The sequence below is a fragment of the Lotus japonicus genome, chromosome 1 (assembly GCF_012489685.1).
Source record: "Lotus japonicus ecotype B-129 chromosome 1, LjGifu_v1.2".
Taxonomy (NCBI): Eukaryota; Viridiplantae; Streptophyta; class Magnoliopsida; order Fabales; family Fabaceae; genus Lotus; species Lotus japonicus.
The window spans coordinates 1,224,534-1,239,059 of record NC_080041.1 but is presented as its reverse complement, the minus strand read 5'-3'; the positions used below and the strand labels follow the sequence as shown (position 1 = coordinate 1,239,059).

The window sequence follows — 14,526 nt, the reverse complement described above, 5'->3', positions numbered from 1 at the left end:
GCACTGACATTGTCACAGTACACCAAAGTAGCCTGAGAAAGAGGGAAGTGAAGCTCCAAAAGCAGGTTACGTAGCCAACACGATTCAGAAACCACATTAGCAACGCCCCGGTACTCAGCCTCAACACTGGACCGGGAAAGAGTGGGTTGTCTCTTGGATGACCAGGAGATGAGGTTGTCACCCAGAAACACACAGTAGCCAGAAGTAGACCGACGTGTGTCGGGACATCCACCCCAATCAGCATCGGTGTAGGAAATAAGCTTCTCGATAGGAGAAGGATAAAGATGCAATCCAAACTGTAAGGTGCCCTGAACATAACGCAGGATGCGCTTCAGTGCAAGCATATGCTCTATGCGGGGGGCATGCATGTGAAGGCAAACCTGCTGAACGGCATAAGAGATGTCTGGACGAGTGAATGTGAGATACTGCAAGGCACCAGCAAGACTCCGATATAAAGTAGGATCATCACACGGAGTACCAGCAGAAGTACTGAGTTTCTGCTTGGTATCAACTGGAGTGGCAGAAGGATGGCACGAGGCCATACCAGCTCGAGCAATGATGTCACGTGCATAGGTACTCTGACTGAGAAAAAGTCCACCTGCATGTCTGGTGACGGCAATGCCCAGAAAATAGCTCAACGGTCCCAGATCCTTCATAGCAAACTCGGAGGCGAGAAGAGCCATGATAGATTTGCGAAGGTCATGAGAGGAGCTGATGAGGATGATATCATCAACATAAAGCAGGAGGTAAGCCATGTCAGAGCCTCGTCTGTAAATGAAAAGGGAGTGATCAGAGGTGCTGTGCTGAAAACCAATGGTGGAGACATAGTCTGCAAAACGCTGGTACCATGCCCGAGGCGCTTGCTTCAACCCGTAAAGAGATTTCCGCAAGCGGCATACATAGTCAGGATGATTGGGGTCACGGAAACCCAAGGGCTGATGCATGTAGACCGTCTCATGCAGATCACTATGGAGAAAGGCATTCTGAACATCTAACTGGTGAATGGGCCAAGACCTGGAAAGGGCAATGGTGAGAACTGTGCGAATGGTCGCCGGTTTCACCACAGGACTGAAAGTCTCATCACAATCCACACCTGCAATCTGTGACCTGCCATCACCTACAAGACGAGCTTTGTAACGCTCAAAACAACCATTAGCTTTCGTCTTATGACGAAAAATCCACATGCAGCGAATAATATTGACATCACAAGGTCGAGGAACCAAATCCCAAGTATTATTTCTAATGAGAGCATCAAATTCAGACTGCATGGCGGATTTCCAATTAGGGTCTGAAAGAGCTAGCTTAGGATTTTTGGGAAGAGGTGAGATGGTGGGATCATCAATGGTAACAGAAAGGTTAAAGAGCTTTCTGGGTTTGTAGATACCACGCATACTGCGAGTGGCCATGGTGCGAATAGGAGGGGCAGGCTGAGGTGGGGATTGAGGTGTAGAAGATGAGGGGGAGGAATCTGAAGGAGAGGATGAGGAGGCCGTGGATGTGGGTGGTGTAGCCGTGGCTGAAGGGGCTACAGGTGTAGGCTGAAGGTCTGGTGAAGGAGTTTGATTAGTCCAACGGTGGATAACAGAGGGATGAATATCATCCGAGAGCCACTCATAGGTAGAGGAAGGTGTGGGAGTCAGGTTAGCAAAGGGAAACTGAGTCTCATCAAAGATGACATGTCGGGAAATAATGACCTTTCTGTGCGACAAATCAAAACACTTATAACCTCTGTGATGAAGGGGGTACCCTAAGAAGACACACGGGGTGGAACGCGGTTGTAATTTGTTAATGGCAGTGGATGGAACCAATGGATAACAAAGACAACCAAAGACGCGAAGATGTGTGTAAGATGGGTCACGACGATACAGAAGTTGAGTGGGAGAGAGATTGGACAGATTTTTGCGAGGAATAATGTTGAGTAGATAGGTAGCCATTTGAAGAGCATGATGCCAAAAGGACGGAGGAACAGACGCATGAGCGAGAAGAGTGCGAATCATGTTGTTAATAGTCCTTGCCATTTTGAGATGATGTATGTGGGCAGGAGAAACGGAAAATAAGACCATTAGCAGCACAATAATCATGATAAGATTTGTTATCAAATTCCCGCCCATTATCACATTGAAGACATTTTATAGTTTGGGAAAAATGCGTGCGGATTTGATTTGACAGAGAGGTGAACATTTCAAAAACCTGAGATTTATTACTTAAAGGAAACGTCCACAAGAAATCCGTGAAATCATCCAAGAATAAAACATAAAATCGATGACCAGCGGACGATAAAACAGGAGAAGTCCATAGATCACTGTGTAAAATGTCAAAAGGCATCACAGTAACATTATTAGAAGAAACAAATGGCAACCTAACATGTTTGCCAAACACACAAGACTCACAAACTGGACTAGAGTTCAAATGCTCATAACTAATGAACTTATTACTACGTAGAGACTGCAAGGCAGAAGAACTGGGATGACCAAGACGACTGTGCCAGAGACTCTGAGCTAGACCAGCAAACGGAAAAGACGGAGTGACTGGGTATAGGTCGCCAGGACTATTACATCTCATTAGTGGAATCCCCGTCCGAAAATCAATAACCGAAAAACCATATGGGTCAAAACAAACAGAAACATTGTTATCAGTAGTGAGTTGTCGCACAGAAATTAAGTTTTTAACAATTTGTGGTGTGTGCAAGACATGGGAAAGGGACAAAGGCTTGGTTTTATAAGAGGTAGGTAGGGTGGTGTGGCCAGAACCCTGAATTGGAATACCCTGTCCGCTACCAACATACAGTTTCTGATTAAGATGACTCAAATTAGAATAAGACGTGAGATTACCTGGTGATGCTGCTACATGAGATGATGCTCCAGTGTCCATGTACCAGGTGCTATCTGGAGGAGCAAGCGTCATGGTGTGCATGGCAGTGGCAAGATCAGTGGGCACGGAGGAGGCCGAAACAGCATAAGCCTGAGGACGCGGGCCCAGAATGCCAGGTTGCCGAGGAGGAGCAGAAGGACGAGTCCACTGAGAAGTAGGATATGGGTACGGAGGCATGGCCCATGGAGGTGGAGCCCATCCCCAATGCTGGTAGGGGAAGTACTGTTGCTGAGGAGGCATCGGAGGAGAGGAGCCCTGAGAGGTGCCACTGCGGGATCCGCCACCGTTTCCACGACTCCCACCACGACCCTTAGAGTTGTGGGATCGTGAACGGTTGGAGGTCCGGCGATCAGAACTCTGAGAAGAGGCATCAGAAGAACGCGGCTGAGTAGCGACATAGGCAGCATGAGACTCAGTGGGTTTCATCTTAGCCATACTGGCTTCCTCTAAGGTGAGCATGGAGCGAGCCTGATGAAAGGAGGGGAGCGGATTGCTCTGACGGATCAAAGTAGCAATACCCCTGTATGCATCGGTGAGGCCGGAGATGAGCTGCAGAACCAGACGGTGATTGTTCACAGGAGCACCGACATCACGAAGCTGGTCAGAAAGCGTCTTCAGACGCTGGCAGTAGGCAGCGACGGTCGGGAATGCCTCCATGCGAACAGTAGAGAACTCCTGCTCGAGGGTGACTGCACGAGCGTTCTGATTGTCCTGAAACAGATCCGCTAGATGCGTCCAAGCAGTGAAGGCAGTGGAGCCAGGCTCCATGATAGTAGTCATCAGGTCAACAGAGATGGTGGAATAAATCCACTGAAGGACCGTAGCATCCAAAGTGGCCCACTGCTCATAGGCAGGATCAGTCACTGGTGGAGGTGGTTTGTCCGCAGTAGGGACAATGTGATGCAAAACTCGGTGAGAACGAGCATGAATGCGGAACAGCTCCGCCCAGGTGCCATAGCGGTCAGTCTCCACGTCAAGAATAATAGGAATGTTATTCCTAATATTCGAAACGGCTAGGGCCGGGTGAAAATCTGATTTGGCCGGCGGGGCCGGAGGAGGAGCTGCGGAGGTAACCACCGGAGGAGTGGAGGAAGCATCGATGGAAGTGGAATCAGCCATGAGAATCAGCAGAAAAAATTAATAAGAATTTTTTTTTTTTTGATTTTTTTTTTATTTTACTGCTGAAGATGAACCGGGCAGTCTGGCCGGAGCAGGGCGAACCGGGCGGTCTGGGGCGCTGGGGCACAGATCCGGGTCGGGTTGGGCTGTTTGGTTGGAGCCCGGATCTGCTGCACGTTGAAGACAGATGGGAGCGTGCTCTGGCGGCGCGGCAGGCCAGCGACTGGGGGCGACGGCGGCGAGCAAGGGCGGCGGTCGATGGGCCGAGGGCTGGCGGCGGCGCGGCTGTGGGCGGCAGAGGGAGGTAGCGCGCTCGAAGAAGAACTCAAAGAGGATGACAGAGGTAGCGCGGTTGAAGGAGAACCCAAAGAGGATGACAGAGGCAGCGGCGGAGCGTGGCTGGGAGGCACGCGGGAGCGGCGGCGGCGGCCTGGTGTGGCAGGGGCGGCTGCGGCTCATGGAAAGGAAGGATGGAAGAAGGCTGGTGAGGGGAGAAAAAGAAAATAGGAAAGTGAAGAGCGTGGTTGGGCGGAAGCAAGGTAGGGGGAGAGGGGCGCTGCGGCGGCGACGTGCGGCGGCGGCGCAGGAGCCTGAGTGCGGAGGCGGTGCAAAAGAAGAAAGGTGGCACGGCCGTCAACGCAAGGAGGCTAGGGTTTGGATTAGAGAAAGACTCGTGATATCAGGCAAACTGCATGATTTCTGCTGAAACATTATATGCACTGACTGGGATAAAGAATTCATGAGACCAGGTGGAAATAATAGTTAGTGTTTTATAATTTGAAATTTGTAATAGGTTTTTAGTGCTTGTTTATTTTATGTTTATGAATAAATTACTATTTCATTAATAAAAAATCACTTTAGTTTCTATTTTTTATGTTGAGATTCGTTATTCAGTTTTACAGCATTAAAATAAATAAATATAGCTTCGCCAAAAAAAAATTCCATATGAAGAATAATTTTTTTATTTTATTTCAGGAATAATTAATTAGTTATATAGTTTGAAAAAAATTAATTGATTAATAGTTAATTATTTATGTAGCTAGGGTAAAAACCTTGAACTCCAATGTAAAATCTTATTAGTGCTTATTCTAAAAGTTGATAAGCCATATATGATTGAGCAATACCCCCGACAGAGTCTTTGCAATGTAATTTACAAGACTTTTTTAAAGTGATTATTGACCTCTTGAAAAAATTGATAAATGATTTATTCATATCTCCTAATCAATGTAGTTTTGTTCTAGGTAGATACAACTTAGATAAGTACGGACAAGAATATAAGATGAGCGTCTATTGAAATTGATTTAAAGAAGGCCTTGAAAGGAGTTTATTAAATCATAAGAAAAATATTTGCACCAATTCGAAAATAACAAAGTATTTTTTTTTGAAATGAAAAACAAGAAAATAAAAATGAGAGAAGTTATGAAAGCATCAATTAAAATTGAAAATAGTAAAAAAATTAGTGCCAAAAAATAAAGGTAATTGTATTTTGGATTTTTGGTCTCAATAGTATCAGGAAAACATCAATTAAAATGGAAAATAATAACTAAGGTAGCGTTTGGTGACGGAACGAAACAGGACAGAACAGAACGGAACGGGACAGGACAGGATGGAACAGGACAATAATGTTCTGTTTGTTGTGTTTGGTAACTTCAAGTCAATAGAACATAACCATGATTTTAATTACATATATAATCTTGCATGTTTAATATTTGATTGATGAAAACAAATTGAACTCAATTGACCATTTTGCATAGAAACCGTTTGTTATTGCTTACTTAATGAAATAATCACTTATTTCTTTAAAATAATCACTTATATATTGTTTAAGTTGTTTCAGTATGCTACTGAAAAAAACATAAACCTAATTATTTATTTAAGCTATTTTAAGTGTGTTTGTTTCAAATAATCTGTTTTCAGCTTCAGCTGAAACAAACACAAAAAGTGATTTTTTGATTGAAAAGTGATTTTCCAAAATAAGTTGAATCAAACGCACTCTAATTGACTCGTTTATCACTGCTTACAAAAACTGATTTTACTTTTGAAAATATAATTGATTTTATTTTAAATAAGTTGATTCGTGTTTGACTACTCTAATTAAAATCACTTTTTTTTTATCTCCTCTCATCGATCAATCATCATATATTTTCATGATAAGGTAAAGTAATTGTTTCAAATAATCTGTTTACAGCTTCAACTAAAACAAACACAAAAAGTGATATTTTGGTTAAAAAAAATGATTTTTTGAATTTAAAAGTGATATTTTTTTATTAAAAACTGATTTTTTTCAAAATAAGTTGAATGAAACGCACTTTAATTGGCTCGTTTATCATTGCTTATAAAAACTGATTTTACTTTGAAAAAATAATTGATTTTATTTTAACTAAGTTGATTCATGTTTGACTACTCTAATTAAAATCACTTTTTTTTTATCTCCACTCATCTATCGTCATAGATTTTCATAATAAGCTAAAGTAACTGTTTCAAATAATATGTTTTCTGCTTCAGCTAAAACAAACAAAAAAAGTGATATTTTGATTAAAAAGTGATTTTTTTCCAAAATAAGTTGAATCAAACACATTTTAATTGACTTGTTTATCATTGCTTTATCAAAAAAAAAAAGTGATTTCACTTTTGAAAAAATAATTGATTTTATTTTAAGTGATTTTTTGAAAAAGTAGATTTTCATTTAACTTTGTCTACAAATATAATAAGTGCTTTCAATTTTAGAAGTGATTTTAAACTGTTTAGATATATAAAATTTCAAATATAAATTAGGGGTATTTTTGAACTTGCAAAAGTTTTAAGAGAGTGTTCCGTTCCGTTCCTTTCTGTTCCACCCTTTTCCAGGGAACCAAAGTGTCCCGTTCCTGGAGCCTTTTATCCCATTCCGTTCCATCTTAAAAACATGACAAACACATAATAGAACTCATGTGTCCCGTTCCGTTCCCTTCCCACCTGTCAATCAAACGCTACCTAAAGGTCACTGCTCGTAGATAGTTAACTCCTTAAACATTTAATTTAGAATTTGATTTCTAAGCAGTACGTATAAAGAAAGATTTATTGGTAAAAGTATACGATATACTAGATATTATACCCGTGCGTTGCACGGGTTTGTTTTCAACATTTTTAACATTAAATAACAATGATTATAGTTTAAATTATTACATAAATATTAAAATAGTTTTTATTTTAAAATAAATAATAATAATTGCCCTAAACATTTCAATAATTTCAAAAAAATACTTTTCAATAAATAGTATTGGAGTTCTCTTTGTAAATAATTAATATTACTCAAATTTAATAATTAATATTTAATAACCAGCATTGGATCATTTTTAAAATTTAATTAATTAATTATTTAATAATGTGAAAATAATACACTCCATTTGAAAAAAATTAAGCAATTTTTTTTTAATGAGATCAAAATAGTTGTTTTACCATGTTTTTACTTTTTACCGAGAAAATCATTTTTTGGGAAGGGTGATCACAATTTTCCAAACAGGTTTACAAATGTTAAAATTGAGAAAAATAAAGTAATTTCATATTTTTCAACTATAATAAGATATAGATTAAATAGATTAAGTATTATGTAGTAAATTTCTATTTGTCCAACTTTGGTCATAACGTTTTTTCTCTATTAACCTTGCTCAAAATCGTTTTTACTTATATATAATAAGATCGTAAAATTATATTGAGATTGTTTCTTCAAATAAATCACACATATGTTATAGTTAATAGTAAATACCTTATAGCTTCATTTTTTAATTTAAACAATTTTATCTAAATTATTTATTGATAACATTATTTTTTCATTAATCAAGTTTATTTTTAGTTATTTTTCCCTAATGCAAAATTCAAGTCAATTTTTATGTTTATGAATATTATTATTCAATTTAGATAATTGAATTACTTTTGACAATACAAATTTTTTCAGTTTTTTATTTTATTATTTAATATATTAATTACAAATAAATTTACTATGGCTTCCTTTATTTTACTACAAAGGTAGGAAGATTTTACTGCTTAATGCATTTAATTAATTTTTTATTATAATTAGATTAAAAAATAAATGACTATGACTAAAATAAATATTTTATCAAATTGTTATATTAACTCGTATTAACCTTCCTACCTCAAATAAAAATGTAGTTATTTTTATTAGAGTGTCTTGTTTCATTTTTCTTCACTCTTTTTTAGAGAACTAAAGTGTTAAGTTTTGGGAGTCTTTTGTCATGTTCTATTCTACCTTATACAACAAACATGAAAAATAATTGACTAACTAATTGATCTAAAAAATTTATTGATCAGTTTTTAGTTTAGTTTAATGTATATAATACAAAGAATTTTTTGTTGTTGTATTTATAATAAGATTTCAATTGAGTTATACATTTTAGTGGGTAGTTAAATAGCTAATGACTTAGACAAATTTATTTATTTTTTATTTCAATCTTTTTTGCTTTAAAAAACAATTACTATTAACTATCTAATTTTTTTTAGGAAGCACAAATAAATAAATAAAATTTATTAATGTAAAGTTAGTCAATTTCAGTTATTATTATTATTTGAAAATTATCTCTGGTAGTAATTAATAATTAAAATTAAAATAATATTAATATTTAATTTAAAATATGAGAAATTGAAAAGTTTAACAATTACTCATTAATAATTAATAATAAGTGGATATATTGAAAGTTGAATAAAAATTTGTTTAAATTTCATTCTTTAATGCATTTAATACTTATAGCTCAAGTGAGCTTTACATATATATATAATCAGATTTCGAGTCTCAAGAATATTAATTTCATCACTACCGACCGATGAGATAGTGAAATACTACCAAAAGCAAATAAAAAAATGGAAAATAATAAAACAATTAGTTCCAAAAAAATAAATAAGGATTAAGGAGTGAAAGAGGGAGACAGGATGACGGCAAGAAGGGGGGGATGAACCAATCGTGAGTAGTGAATGGCGCGTGGTTATATAATGCAGTGGAGGCGCGTGGGAAACATGAAACACGTTAAGATGCAACCTTGAACTGAATTAAGGTTCTTTCTTTCTCTCTCTAAACTCAACTCATCACCACTTTCCCTCTCTCTCTCTTCTCCTTCATCTCAAATGTTGAATTTCTTCTTATTATTTTTCATTTTTAACTGAATTTTCACTCGCTCTAAGTGGTAAGCATTTTTTTTCCTTTAATTTTATCCATTTTTTCATTCTAATTATTGTTTTTTCCCCCGGAAATTTTGTACTTGAGATCTTAGCTCAATCTCAGTGTGTTTACCTAATCTTCTCCTTGTTTGTGTGACCCTTTTTCATTTTCTCATCTGGGTATAGTTTATTATTGATTTTCTCCGGAAAAAATTGTTTTTTTCTTTCTTTTGATGAGCTGTTTGGTCCCTCTGTTCAGGTGTGTTTGGGGAAGTTTGATTCAGGAAATGAACAAAGGACAATCACCAGAGCCTCTTGATTTCTTCATCTGGACTGTTGAGGTTGATAATTTCTTCCCCCTTTATTCAATTTTCCAACAATTTAATATTTTTCAATTATTGTTTATATTTTCCAAAATTTCTTTTTATTCATGGCCTTTTTTTTATATGATTTGTACTCTCAACACATAATCAGATCTTTTGCAAAGTTAGTTTAACCAGAAAAACATGTTTGGAAATTCAATTTTAAAGTCAAAGTTAACTATGGGAGAAGCTACTGTGAGCAGCTTCTAGGTGAAATTTCTCTATGGAAGTCTATGTAGTGATACTCATTTGCTTTGTTAATTATGCTGCGTAATAGCCTTGATAAATGAGCTAAGTGAGTTAGTTAGAGTTTGTTAATAGTTTGTGAGGAAGTTAACAATCTATTGTTAGGAGATAGTTTATCTATTGATGTATATAAACTTTGTATAGTAATGAAATCAATGAAGGAATTCATTTTCCCCAATTTACCTCTTGTAATGAATTATCTGATAGAATGATATATCTGGCTGTCTGTGATCATCTTTTCCCTTTCTGATTTTTTTTCCCTTTCTTCATACAATGATGTTATGTTGGTTTTTAATAGTTACCATGTTATACTATGTCTTGTTAGCAATTTAGCACAACAGTTGGTGTGTATTTCTGTTTTCCTTTCTATCCCTCTTTCAATTTGAAGTAGAAACTTTGGTTCTTACCTGCAAATCTTATTACCGTAACTGAACTTTAATTCATGTTTAGAGTCACAAGTTATCTGGTTTTATTTAAGTGATTGTTTGGTTCTCAGTTAGGAACCTTAACCAAAAGTTAAGAGAGAATTTTGAGTTGAAAAAGATGGAAATTGTTCGGATAAATTTTTATGGATGAAAATTTTGTTTCCAGACACAGGAATTGAAGTCTAAGAAAAGTGTCATTGACCTTACTTTTCAGTACGGATATTTTCATGTTACCTATTAAATTACATTTTCATCCATTATTTATGGGCAGTTACATTGATTGAAGCTTTTTGATTGTACTGCATCTGTATATAATGTATTTTTTAGTAAATTCAATCATTCTTTGAAACACGCTCATCTCTCTCACTCCCAAACAAAATTCATTCTCCCAAACTTAATTCTACTAAATTTACTTCTTTTTTGGTTACAAGAGGAAAATTACTAAATTTACTTCTATCAAACTTTAGACAATTTGTTCAATTCTCCAGTTTGATAGTTGATACTCACAGTTTCTATTATCATTTACAAATTAGAGGTTAACCTATTAGTCACAGGAGCAAGTATTCATATTGATGAGTTCCTACAGTAAAGCTTTCCCATAAGCATTTTTTCAAGTCATTGCATTTCAAATTGTTGTTGCAATTATAGCTTGTGAATATAGCATCTGAAAGTAGAAAGCGAATTTATTATTTGTCTTGGTTATGCCCTCAGTCCCGGTTCTTTTATCAGTAATGTGACTAATTTTTCCTTGTCACCAGTTGCTCAGTTAAGTAGATTATTAGAGCTGTACGTTAATTTGAACTGCAAATTTATATTGATAAAGATGCATCATCTTGCTATTCTACTTCAATGCTGCATTATGTGTGACAATGCTTTATTATCAATGAATGACATAATGTAGTAAGCTCAGGAATACGTCTACTATGGCCTTTTTTTTCCAATTCATTTATGTTACTATCTGGTGAATTGTGCGTATTAGTAAGAGTTATGGTGATGAGGATCTAACCTTGGTAAACACAATCTTTTGACTGCTTCTTCTTTATGTGCTGTGATAACGAACAACAAATGATGCATCTCCATGGCAGAAAAAAAAATGTAACTAAAAATACAAGCTAACAGCAGTTTCCTCGCTCATCTTTTGTCTTTTTTATCAGGATGTTGGCATGTGGCTGGAGTCCATAAATCTTGGTAGTTATCGCCAAATGTTTAAGGAAAATGGTATTAATGGAGAATACCTGGAAGGAATGTCTATGTTCACGACTGAACAGATCCTTCGTTTCATACGACGTTGCCACATGAAATGGGGAGACTTCATCACATTGTGCAAGGAATTAAGACGGATTAAAGGTCTCTCTCTCCCCGCTTAAAACAGTCAAAAGTTAAAAAAACATGCCAATAAACTCATTTGATTCTTTGTTTTGTTATCAATCTGCTTCATTTCATGCCATAAGGAAATGGAAACACGAATAGACTAGATGATGGATTAAAGGATATGTTTTGGCTATGTTTGGATATCTAATAACTGGGCATATAGTGGTATAGAATAGAATAGAATGAAATTACCAAATGCTATTGTTTGGATATTTTATTATAGAACAAGTTGAAGATTCCATTACATTGTTTTGGAAGTGTGTGGAATTGTAGACATTAGCAGACAATAAATTGGTTTACCCCCATTCCATCTACAATACATGACCCTCGAATTAGTGGAAGAAGAGTAAAGGTAATGGATGGAATGGAATGTATTGATTAAGTTCCATCCCATTGTATCCTATTTTAAATGATTCAAACAATGACGAATAATCTCATTCCATTCACTTCATTTCATATATTTCCATCAATTTAGATGTAGTCTTGGTATTACTAATGTGAGATATACCTAGAAATTGATATGCTGCACCTGTTATTGGTTCTGCTACCACTTTGATAGAGGCAACCATCAAGTGGGTCTCATCCTAGCACGCAAGTTTCTAATCTTTTTATGCAATATAGTGAAGACTGTTTGTGGAGTACATTTTCTTGAAGCGCTCATTCCCAATGGAAGCAGATAATAAGTCTGCACTATATTCCTTTTTGTAGGTTGAAATGTCTGGTTATCCCAAACTTGTTAAAATGTCACTTCCTTAAACATGTGATGTGTTTGTAAACAAGGAGACATGGAATGTGCATATGCTTCTTCTATTTTGTTGTTTTGTAACTTTCCCTTACAAGATTATATTCTTGTGAAGATTATATTCTTGTGACAACATTAAAGTGGGGGGAGGAAGGAAATTTTAACCACAGCAAATTGTTGGAAAAAATGCCCCTATGTGTTATATAGTTTAGTTTTAATACATGGTTAGTGTAAAACTCATTGACATCCAATCATTTCATGCCACATCAGCTTACATGTTATGGCACAGTTAAGTGATTTATCATTTTAATTTAATTTTTGATGTGACAAACAATCATTGGACGCCAGTGTAGAAGAGTTTTGCACAGACAATGTATATATATTAAATCCTTTATAATATGTTCCTAACTTTGTGCACTATTGTTCATGTCTATAGTGGCTTGTTTGAAAGGGGAGCAAAAAGTCCGACGGCCATGGTGGGCGCCGGCATGTCTATCTACAGTGTTCTCAAAGGTTGCAAAATGCAACAGACAATCAAGAGTTGTTTCCTTGAAGCTGGAACCTTGATGCATTACAACCTCTACATATGTTTTTTACGTATAGCAATTTTCTTTTTGCCTAGATAACAGAAGATAGTAAAGGACAATTTATAGCTTTTTTTTTCCCTTTCTTTCTATTCGAAAACGTGGTTGTTTGTTCTCCTCTGGAGAACTCTTATGTAGAAGGTCCTTGTGCACTAATCACTGGTGCTGTGTAATTATGTATTATCTCCTATATGAAACAAAAATACGATATGTGCTGTTGCATTTCCACTTCCAAGTTCAAATGTTCCTTATCTTTAATTTTCCTAATTCTACATTCCATTAACATGCAAAGTGAAGTATTACACTCACACACACACACACACACACATATATATATATATATATTCATCATCTATTTAGTTAAATGACTTGTTATTTTCTCAATATCAAAGCATGAAGCTACAAATTTTACAAAATTAGTCTTATGTTCTTTTTTTAAGTTGTTCAAGTTGACTACCCACTTATTCATGCATGTGTGTACATGTTTTTGGGTCATGTATACTAATGGAAAAATAAGATTTTGGGAGCTGCTATGGGTATGATTGCAAGAAATTCCAGTGGAGATGTTATGCTGCTGCTACTCACGGGCCCGTTGGCGCTCCTTCTTCCCTTGTGGCGGAGGCCATGGCGTTCCGGTGGTGTTTGTCTTTGGCTAGAGACCTTGGATTCTTTAGAGTGATTCTTGAGACGGATTGTTTGCAACTCTTTGAGGCTTGGAAGCAGAATAAGCATGGTGCATCTTATTTATTTTCTGTTTTGAAGCACTGTAGAGACTTAGTCTCATCTTTTATTAATTTTGATTTATCTTTTGTCCGTCGTTTCGGTAACTCAGTAGCTGATTTCTTGGCAAAGAACTCCTCCAAGTTTCCCAACGTTGTTTGGCTTGAGGAGATTCCGCCAGTTTTGGACCCTTTGGTGGCTTCGGATGTACTAGCTTTTATGGCAATTTGATTTTAATATAATGTTATCCAGATTAAAAAAAATCTTATGTTCTTTTTTTTTTAAGTTGTACAAGTTGACCGCCCACTTATTCATGCATGTTTGTACATGTTTTTGAGTCATGTATACTCATGGAAAAATAAGATTTTGTCACGGAAATGGACTACATCTTAGTTGAATGTGGATTGATATTGATTTGAACGAAAATCTAAATATACATTAAATTCATGTTTAATTTTCAAAATGTAAAGCTATCATATCATTTCGATAATCTCCTTTCATTAGTTTTCCGATGTATCGATAAAAATAACCTTTGATTTTCGGTGACAAAAGTTTGATGAATTTGCGTTTGATTGGATGCAACTTTAGCATAGGTTGAACTCTCTTTCATCTTCAACACATTGAAATATACAATCTCACATTTGAAAATTCGAAAGCACATACACGTCCATTTCCGATGAAATCAAAATACACGTTTAGTGCTATTCTTACATTTTTTCCTTCTTCGGAAAACACAAGTGAGTTTTTTTAATATCCATTCTACAATAAATTTATTTATTTTTTAAACTCAAAGCAATTATTAATTACTTTTGTAAGGCTTCTCAATTCTCATAATCCAACTAGTATCTTTTTGTGTATTAAATTACTCGAGTCGAGTATGACAATTACGAGCGGCAAAACTCTCCTATATTTATATATTAGATTTTTAAACAGTAGTC

The 14,526-nt window shown here is 36.1% G+C and overlaps 1 protein-coding gene across 2 annotated transcripts; it reads left to right on the top strand.

Annotated features, from left to right (window-relative positions):
* The first annotated feature begins 9,000 nt into the window (after positions 1-9,000).
* LOC130732922 (uncharacterized) lies at positions 9,001-13,103 on the top strand. 2 transcript variants are annotated; one of them, XM_057584934.1, is made up of 4 exons: positions 9,001-9,035; positions 9,398-9,479; positions 11,326-11,518; positions 12,721-13,103. In XM_057584934.1, exons 2-4 carry the CDS (start codon positions 9,426-9,428, stop codon positions 12,849-12,851), a joined length of 378 nt encoding a protein of 125 aa, XP_057440917.1. In that variant the 5' UTR covers positions 9,001-9,035; positions 9,398-9,425; the 3' UTR covers positions 12,852-13,103. The 2 variants fall into 2 exon arrangements, with proteins under 2 accessions (XP_057440917.1, XP_057440916.1); XM_057584933.1 differs by having other exon boundaries at positions 9,026-9,164.
* The last annotated feature ends 1,423 nt before the right edge of the window (positions 13,104-14,526 follow it).

What these genes read in the sequence shown, in the direction of transcription:
- LOC130732922 (XM_057584934.1), top strand. Translation starts at nt 9,426, where the DNA reads ATGAACAAAGGACAATCACCAGAGCCTCTTGATTTCTTCATCTGGACT. An exon ending in TCTTCATCTGGACTGTTGAG is followed by an intron (nt 9,480 to 11,325) that starts GTTGATAATTTC and finishes CTTTTTTATCAG; the next exon opens with GATGTTGGCATGTGGCTGGA. An exon ending in GGAATTAAGACGGATTAAAG is followed by an intron (nt 11,519 to 12,720) that starts GTCTCTCTCTCC and finishes TCATGTCTATAG; the next exon opens with TGGCTTGTTTGAAAGGGGAG.